Genomic DNA, 9,308 nt, shown 5'->3' on the forward strand with positions numbered 1-9,308 from the left:
CATGACAGCAAATCTTCACACGTGCATGGCCGACGTAATGCCAATGCCATTCTAACATCCTCATTCCCTTTTTGTCTCGATCTCTGCCACCCTTCCCTTTTTCTTTTTTTTTTCTTTTGCAAAGGATGGACGAGCTGACCGCTCCTACTTTGCTCCTGACTGTTTCCATCTCAGCCAGAAAGCACACAGCCTGATGGCTCGGGCCCTTTGGAATAACATGGTAAGCTCTGCCCTAAGAACTGACTTCCCGCTGTTTTGGCACAAATGGTTAGAAATGTTTCCCAATGTGAATGTGAATAATATGAAATTACTCTCTTTCACAATTTCTTAGATAGAGCCAGTGGGCAACAAGACTTTCACCCAAGATTTCACAGCTGACATCGATTTGAAGTGTCCATCCAAGGTACTGTAGCATATACTAGTTGTATTACGGTAACAACGTGTAAATAATCCAACAGGTTGTGAAATATTACCATGCGGTGCGCATCATTGTTTTTCTCCCCCTGGTTATTTCTGTGCATAAATGTGTTTTTGATGATCTCTTTTACCAGACATCCCCGTTTCTTAGGACTGCCCACAACAGTAACTACACCTTTCCAAGCCCTCCTCCTACTCCTCCTCCCATCACGGTAGGCCCTAGTTCCCATCATTCAAACACTGCAGCTCTGTTGACTCAAATTGGAAGTGGACAGAGTCGTATTTTACACTCTGCATGAAATAGTATCACTGTTTCTATGTGTAGAACTGGGGCAGTGACTTCTCCTGTGTTGACACGGCTCCTTCTGACGCTGTGCCCACTTCAGGTGAGTATTCAAGATGTTACTCAGGTTTCACCAATGGAGTAGAGAAGGAAGTAGAGCCACGGTTGACTGAAGACATCCTCAGGCCTTTTTTTTTTCTTCAGTGCATGAATTACGACCTGGAGACATCAAAGTGGTGGCTGCACTTGGGGACTCAATAACGGTAAGTTTACACACAAGGCTGTATGCATCTACATGTTGATGGTTTTTGCATCCCCATGTGTGAGTTTATGTGTGTATGCATGTGCTTGTATGTGCGCAAGTTGCACTTGTTCCCATGAGCGTGTTTATGCAAACGTGTCTGCGTTGTTGTCTATTTATCTTTTTTTCTGAATGTAGACTGGTTTTGGAGCCAAGGCGAAGAATCTTCTCGAGTTTAAAACCGAGTATCCAGGAGTCTCATGGAGGTAAGAAATGTGCAACGGCACATAAGCTGTTCATAATTGTCACACAAAAGCATATCATGCGCATTGGACCATGATGACACGTTGTGGTTTTTTTTCCACCCATCAGCATTGGAGGAGATAAAACTCTTGAAATTGTCACAACGTTACCCAGTAAGTCGCATCATGCATCTCTGTCCCTGAGTCCTTTTGTGAATACAATGTACTACAGAATGTGAACACTAGATGACACAGTTGGCAAAGGATCATTCATTGCTTTATCAGGAGTTGAGACAAACCTAATGTTGTATTCGTTCCTCTTTTTGTGCTAAGATATCTTGAGGAAATTCAATTCTAACATCATGGGAATGTCCAAGGGAAAGGGCAAAAAGCACACTGGCTTTAACATGGCTGTTTCAGGAGCTAAAATAGCGTGAGTGTGAAAATACTGTTAGTTGGCTATGAAGTTATTCTACCCTCATAACACTGTCAAATCTTAACAATGATTTATAGCCCGTTTTCAGTTTTCAGTATCACTTTGCATGTCCATAATAGTTTGCAGACCCATGAATCCTTACTCATTTTGTACAGAGCAATTCCAACCCAAGTCAGACGCCTTGTTGATGCCATGAAAAAAAGCCCTGTGAGTCTATTTCTATGTGCATTTAACCCTTCACTGACTCTGTCATAATGTGCTGCAAAATTTGTACCTATAGAAATTGTATTATTTTTATATCACTGAGTGAAAAATAAAAATCAGTGATATATCTCCATTTCTTAAATCCGTCTCTCTGACTCTTTCACTGTCCCTCTCGTGGACATGCAGGCTTTGGATTTTGAGAGAGACTGGAAGCTGGTGACCCTCTTCATTGGAGCCAATGACCTGTGTCAGTACTGCAATGACAGAGTGAGTTTTCTGTGGTGACTGTAATGAGGAGGAGTACTAGTTCTCTTAGAAGTTGCAGAACGGGGCGTCCAAGCAGCGTGGTGGTCTATTCTGTTGCCTACCAACACGGGGATCGCCGGATCGAATCCCCGTGTTACTTCCGGTTTGGTTGGGCGTCCCTACAGACACAATTGGCCGCGTCTGCGGGTGGGAAGCCGGATGTGGGTATGTGTCCTGCTTGCTGCACTAGCGCCTCCTCTGGTCGGTCGGGGTGCCTGCTCAGAGGGGAGGGGGAACTGGGGGGAATAGCGTAATCCTCCCACATGCTAGGTCCCCCTGGTGAAACTCCTCAGTGTCAGGTGAAGAGAAGCGGCTGGCGACTCCACGTGTTTCGGTGGAGGCATGTGATAGTCTGCAGCCCTCCCAGGATCGGCAGAGGGGATGGAGCAGCAACTGGGACAGCTCGGAGGAGTGGGGTGATTGGCCGGGTACAACTGGGGAGAAAAGGGGGGAGAAAATCCAAAAAAAAAGAAGGAAGTTGGAGAATAGCTCCCTATACAAATGCAATCCCTTGCCATAGCGATACAGGTCTAATTTCAAGGATATTGTGTTACATTTAAACTTGTCTTATGATATTGTCTTTCAAATGGACTAAGCACTAACTGAAGTGGAATAATGATGCATTGTGTGCAACTGCTCTGTAATTGTTTTATCGTGTCAGATTGAGAAGAGCGCAAACAAGGTTTCTTTTGAATGAGGACATTCTGTCACTTTACCCCCTCAAACACAAAGTGCCCCCCGTCAATGTCCACCCCTGTCTGCATGGCACAGTGACAGGCCTTGTTCTCTCTGATGTATCAACAAGCAAGAAGTCAACCCAGCCTTCCCCAAAACGCTGTGTTGTCTGCATGTTTTCTCTCTCCACCTTCCCTTACTTTGTCTCTTTCCCCTTTCCATATTTTAATCCCCCCCTTCCCTTTTACCCCTCTCCATCACTCATCTCCCTTTCCTCCTTCAGGCTACCTACCCTCTCTTTTAACGTTTTCACTTTGAAGCAGGATATCAAAGCACGGCATCAATTTGAGATGAGCTCTGAGACGGTGGTGGTGACAGCTTAGTGTTACTCGCTAGTATTCTCATGCATGTTGCAAGGCATTGCTCTCTTTGGCTGCTATTTGCTTTGTAGACAGCAATATGGTCAGTTTCCTTCTTCTTCTAGGCCTCCTCGTTAGCGAGGGTTGCCAGCACCATCAGGATGACATACTTGCCAAACAAGTCTCCTCCAATTCTTTCTGTCCTGAGCTGAACTTGTTGCCCCCGATATTTTCAGACTAAGCCATTCTTTGATGTCATCATGATACTGCCTTTTTGGTCGGCCTCTCTTGCGCTTTGCAGGTGTAGTTCCCAAAATCGCTGTCTTTGTTCATTTACTTCCACCTGGACGACAGGTATGCTTAAAGAATGATAGCTTTCTTTTAGTTATATATGCCATTAGTCCTCTTTTTGTTCCTAATTCATTAAGTATGCTCGCATTTGTTCTTTTCTGTCCAGCTTATTTGAAGCATCATCCTACGATTAAGCCACATCTCTGCAGCCTCAATCTTGTTTACCATTGCTTTCTTCAATGTCCAACTTTCAGCTCCATATGACAACAGTGGCCAGACAAGCGCTTTAAGTAGACTGACTTTCACTTCTTTTCTTATTCCCCTATCTTTCCTTATACGTATGTACCATCTCCATCATTCTTTTCTTTGCTAGGCTAATTCTGGTTTTTATGTCATTTTTCTTAACTGAACCCAAGTATTTGAAGCTCTCTAGGTCTTTTACATCTTGTCCATCTACTGAGATTGCAATATCTGATTCACCCACTTTCATGCACTTTGTCTTTTTCACATTCAAACTGAGCAACCTCTTTTTCTCTGCCTCATTTACTCGACTCAACATTTCATTTGGATCTTGCTGTCCATCAGCTGCTAGTACCATGTCATCTGTAAATCTAAGATTGCTTATCTTATAACCACCTATGCTCACTCCATATTCATCTGTATCTGCTTCACGCATCACTTGTTCTGTGTATAGTGTGAATAAGCGTGGTGATACAATGCAACCTTGATGTACACCCTTCTCTGTTGGAAAAGCTTCTGTGTTCTCACCATTCCATCTCACTACTGCTGTCTGGCCAATATATAGACCTTGAAATAGCGCAATGAGGTGTCTAGGGAAACCCATTTCCAGCATGATGTTAAAGAGCTGTGCATGGCTTACTGAATCAAATGCCTTTGAATAATCAATGAAAATCAGCATTGCCTTATTATCTGTGTTGGATAACTTTTCAGTTAGTGTTTGCAGTGTTACCAGCATTTCTGCACACCCTCTTCCTTGTCTGTAAGCTGCTTGCTCATCTGACATCTCTGATTCCATTTTTTTTTATCATTCTGTCCACCAAGATGGATAGCATGATTTTAATTGCATGACTAATGAGGCTTATTGTGCGATAGTTTGCACAGTCTTTGCTGCATCCAGATTTGAAAATTGTGACAAATTCCTGTGTTCTCCAGTCTTTTGGCCATTCACATGAACTCCAGATTTTGCAAACCAGCTGGTGTAGTGCTACTATAGCTGCTTGACCACTGTTTTTCAGAAGCTCTGCTGGTATTCCATCAATGCCTGGTGCCTTGTTAGTTTTTAATTTAGTGATGGCTTTTTCTACCTCAGAAAGAAGTGGAACCGGCTCTGATTCATCAAAATTCATACATTTGAGAGGGGTCTCTCCATCAGGTTTTTTAAACAAATTAGTTCCATAATTCTTTCCATCGGTTCAGTGTCTCACTGGGTTCAGTCAGCATCTTGCCATCCTTATCCTTTATGCATACCCGATGAGGTCTGAAAACTTTTGTTTTCACTGCTTTGACTTTCTCAAAGAGTTCTTTTGCTTTTCCTTCTCTATCAAATTCATCTGTCTTCAAACATTCTTCTTTTAGCCAGGTGTTTTTATCTTCTCTAATCTTCCTCGGTGTCTCTGCAGCCAGAGAATGATATAGTACTTTATTATTGCTCTGCTGTGCCAGACGTTTTTCTTCAATGAGTTTTAAGGTCTCTTCGCTAATCCATGTTTTCCGTTCTTTGCATGGTCTTGTTCCCAAAGTTTTCCTTCCTGTTTCATGCCATGCCTCTTTCATGCTAGACCACAACTCTGCAGGAGTTGCCTGTTTCTGGGTTTCTGACAATAAAGCTTCAAAACGGTTCTGTGTTTCAATCTTGAACTTTGCTTTGGTATCTTCAGATTTTCCATCCATTATCCGAACCGCATATCCTGCTCTCAGGGTCGCGGGGATGCTGGAGCCTATCCCAGCAGTCATTGGGCAGCAGGCAGGGAGACACCCTGGACAGGCAGCCAGACTATCACACAGGGCCAGCATACACACACACACCCGCACACATTCATACCTAAGGACAATTTAGTATGGCCGATTCACCTGACCTAAATGTCTTTGGACTGTGGGAGGAAACCGGGGCCCCCGGAGGAAACCCATGCAGACACGGGGAGAACATGCAAACTCCACACAAAGGACAATCTGGAATGACCCCCAAGGTTGGACTACCCGGGGCTCGAACCCAGGACCTTCTTGCTGTGAGGCGACTGCGCTAACCACTGCGCCACCATGCCACCATCTTCAGATTTTAACTGATTTAAATCGTACCTGATAGGTGGCTTTTGGTTCCTTTTCTTGAGCAGTCTGAATCTAAGTTTAGTCACCACCAGAATGTGGTCTGTGTCACAATTAGCTCCAGGTCTAGACTTGGCGTCCAAAACAAATGACCTCCATTTTCTAGGAATAGCGATATAGTCTATCTGATTCCAGCATTCTCCATTAGGAGATACCCAAGTACATCTTCTTCTTATGTGATGCTGAAACATTGTGTTAGTGAGAAGCATCATTATGCAAGTAACTATAGAGGGTTTGTCAGCTTCAGCCCCAGTAGTTGATTTGACACTTTCAGGCCTGGGGGTCTCACCTGCTAGTGCCATAGCGGATACTTGTTTGGTTTTAATTTCATCTAATGATGTGAAGGCTAGTTGTTTGATACCCAGTAATGTCGCCACTCCCTTTCTGGGTCTGCAGTGGTCCTTACTAGACTGGTTATCCCTTGCTGTTGTCTTGAAAAAGATCTTCCACCAAGTGACATGCAATTCAAGCCGTTGACCTTATTCAGGTTCGTCCGCCTTGAAGCTGCATCCACTGACCTGCTGCCGTCAGCTTCACCATTACCCTGGCAGGAGGAGCCAGTGGGGTCCTGTCCTTGCTCAAGGGAGCCCCAGGGTGCAGTTTAATGTCATGCCCAGGACATAGTTTCCTTCTAAGAAAAACAAAATGTAAAAAGAGAAACAGAAATGACACGATAATGGCTTTATGCAATATGTATACAAAGCTACTACGTTCTCTGTCTCCAAAACACAGGCCTCTCTGTCACCTAGGAATTACAGTCATCATATGATGACAAGCTTGGATATTCTCTACAAAGAGGTAAGATGAGGTATTTGTTACCTGTCATTGTAAACAGGTCTATCATTAGTTCCCATAAGTCTGTTCTGATAATTGATTCAAACATGTTGCACATATGTAGGTTTCGGAACCTCCAGAATAACGGGCTTCAGGATTGTGTGAATGTAATATTGCTGCATTATGGCTTTAGGTCCCCCGGTTGATGGTAAATGTCTTGGAGATACTTGAAATTGAGGAACTGCGCAGGATCAAGAGGGACAGTCTTGGTTGCAACGTGTTACAAAAGTATACTCATCAGTTCATACAAGAATCAATAGAGGCAAATTTTACGTTGTTGACAGTGAGGTTTACCTCCAAACTGATGACTTGCATAGATATTCCATAAAAACAAACTCATTAAAATTGTACTTTTACCACAGGATTAACTTATCCCTGAAACAGTAGTTTTAATGGTATTAATTATGCAGTGGCCAATAAATCAAACATTAGTAGGATAAGTGGGCATTCATTCAAATCAGTTCATATTGCAAATTCGGTTATATTTTTGCCCTTTGTCATCCTAAGATATTCTTGCCAGTGCTTCTTGGAGCCGAGCGATAGTTCCCCAGAGTTGGCAGAGGTCAAACGGATCAATCGAGAATATCAGGTTGGTGGACCGGACAAGTGGGTCGAAAATGTGTCCATTTTACCAAAACTACCTAACATCACTGGCAGTCATGTAGAGATCTAATAACAGAATGCTATTACATCAGCCTCTGTGACAGCCATTTGCGGTGTTTCTTGCAGACTGAGATGCAAAACCTGGTGCACGGAGGACGCTATGATGGTAGAGAGGACTTCACTGTGGTTCTGCAGCCCTTCTTCCGAAACTCTGTCCTTGCTGTGAATGCCGTAGGTCTCAAGTGCACCAAAAACTACCCCCCCCACATACACACACACACACACACACACTGGGGGCCCCTTATATGCCAGTATCACCAGAGTACAGTATTTGTAAAAAATGGATACTATATTCCTCTTCCTTCAGGAGGGTAAACCTGATGTCACTTACTTTTCTGTGGACTGTTTCCATTTCGCTGAACGGGGACACGCTGACATGGCTGTAGCCCTGTGGAATAACATGGTAAGTCTGATTAGGGGGAAACATTTAAGAGCTAACTGGATTTGACAGAGCAGAGATTTTGGGTGGAGATTTCCGTAATCACCACACTGCATTTCAGTTAAAACTTGAGCAAGGACATATTTTGTTTTATTTGCAGTTGGAGCCAGTGGGCAAGAAGCAGACATACAACAATTTCACAAATGACAGAAATAGCATCAAGTGCCCTACAAAGGTAAGGAAGCTGCCATCAAAGCATTTCTTTTGTTGTTGTTGCACTAACCGACTCCTCAGCTGAATTTCGATTACTTGCATAATTAGTGCCATAAAAGATTACATTAACTGATGATCCGTTTGCTCTTTACTTGTTTCTCTCAGGAACATCCTTACATTTTCACAAAAGTAAACAGCGCTCCCAGTACAACCCCCGTGCCCACATCCCCCACCACAGCCTTACCTCTCAGCCCAACTTGCTCAGACAATGTGCCAATATGGACTGCTGTGATGCTGGCTGTTGGGGGTCTTCTCATTGGCTGGATTGTCACCTGGATCTTCCTCTCCCATTGGGAGAGGCGAAACAAGAGGAGGATGCAGGGTGAGGTGGATATAAAGGGCACTGGGCTCTAAAATGCTACATGTTTTTTTATTTGGGGTTGGGTGGGGGGTGGGTCAGGACCATATAGTGGACTTGCCGTCCATATTGCAGCAGTTACTTGACAGCAGGTAGATTTAGTCCCTCTTGTGTTTCTTCTGCAGTTTCTTGCACTAAAATGTTATAACTGTGAAATTTATGCTATAATCTTCCTTTGACCTTCACGGATGAAAAAAAAACATGCTGTAAAGAAGAATTTGCAAATTACAGTCTATAAACAGTACTCCCAAATCTTCAGTGATTTTAGAGTAAAAAATGGGGGAAAAGAAAGCAAATAACGGTTGGTAGGTAATCCTATATCATATTGTAGTGTGCTGGGGGATGACCATTCTGCTTTGCAGCCCCACACAATTACCACATATTCGATAATGTTTTGTGATTATGTGGCCTTGTCTCTTATAAGTACACTTGATTTATTGTAATAACATAACATAGGATTACATAAAACCACTTGTGCCACCGTCAATTTAAAGCAAATGTTGTATGATGAATGTGCACAGCAACTTGGCAGCAGCCAGGGAACATCATGAAGGTTCCTATTGCATCTCTATTTATTCTATTTTTGTATAATGTTATGGTACTAGACTGATGATTTCCAGAGGAATGTGTATGCCACTGCTACTGAAGTTGGCCACTGCTGAGTTTCAAATAAACCAGAGAAATGTTTTGTGTTTATTTTGGAATGCTTCTTTAGTTTGTTTAGCTACAGTTTGATCGGAGGTCTAGCCTGACTGGGACCTTGCATCCTACAAGTGCAGCAATCACAACATGGTAGCTTTGCACATTACCACAAACCATAGTAAGCACCATGCACAAAACTATTTCCTTGTGGAATAATGTACTTCATGCAAAGATGTATGAACTTCTTCATCAAGATTTGTGACAATTTCAGATTAACACAAATGATACATAGAAAGGAAATATGCTGTGGAGATTTTAATGCACACAGCAGCTGATGGGGTCGCAATCACAGAGACAGTAAT

At 43.1% G+C, this 9,308-nt stretch overlaps 1 protein-coding gene across 1 annotated transcript in view; it reads left to right on the forward strand.

The window, feature by feature from the left end:
* Positions 1 to 8,300, forward strand: part of plb1 (phospholipase B1) — a 21,304-nt gene extending 13,004 nt beyond the window's left edge. Inside the window, exons 24-40 of the mRNA XM_056295405.1 lie at positions 125 to 220; positions 332 to 403; positions 552 to 629; positions 743 to 803; positions 905 to 963; positions 1,140 to 1,207; positions 1,314 to 1,357; positions 1,517 to 1,616; positions 1,775 to 1,826; positions 2,010 to 2,090; positions 6,530 to 6,595; positions 6,765 to 6,859; positions 7,139 to 7,220; positions 7,361 to 7,465; positions 7,602 to 7,697; positions 7,834 to 7,908; positions 8,052 to 8,300. Of these exons, the coding sequence (XP_056151380.1) occupies positions 125 to 220; positions 332 to 403; positions 552 to 629; positions 743 to 803; positions 905 to 963; positions 1,140 to 1,207; positions 1,314 to 1,357; positions 1,517 to 1,616; positions 1,775 to 1,826; positions 2,010 to 2,090; positions 6,530 to 6,595; positions 6,765 to 6,859; positions 7,139 to 7,220; positions 7,361 to 7,465; positions 7,602 to 7,697; positions 7,834 to 7,908; positions 8,052 to 8,300 (1,479 nt within the window). The remainder of the gene's footprint in view (positions 1 to 124; positions 221 to 331; positions 404 to 551; positions 630 to 742; positions 804 to 904; positions 964 to 1,139; positions 1,208 to 1,313; positions 1,358 to 1,516; positions 1,617 to 1,774; positions 1,827 to 2,009; positions 2,091 to 6,529; positions 6,596 to 6,764; positions 6,860 to 7,138; positions 7,221 to 7,360; positions 7,466 to 7,601; positions 7,698 to 7,833; positions 7,909 to 8,051) is intronic.
* Positions 8,301 to 9,308: the final 1,008 nt, after the last annotated feature.

The sequence above is a fragment of the Lampris incognitus genome, chromosome 16 (genome assembly GCF_029633865.1).
Source record: "Lampris incognitus isolate fLamInc1 chromosome 16, fLamInc1.hap2, whole genome shotgun sequence".
Lineage (NCBI taxonomy): Eukaryota > Metazoa > Chordata > Actinopteri > Lampriformes > Lampridae > Lampris > Lampris incognitus.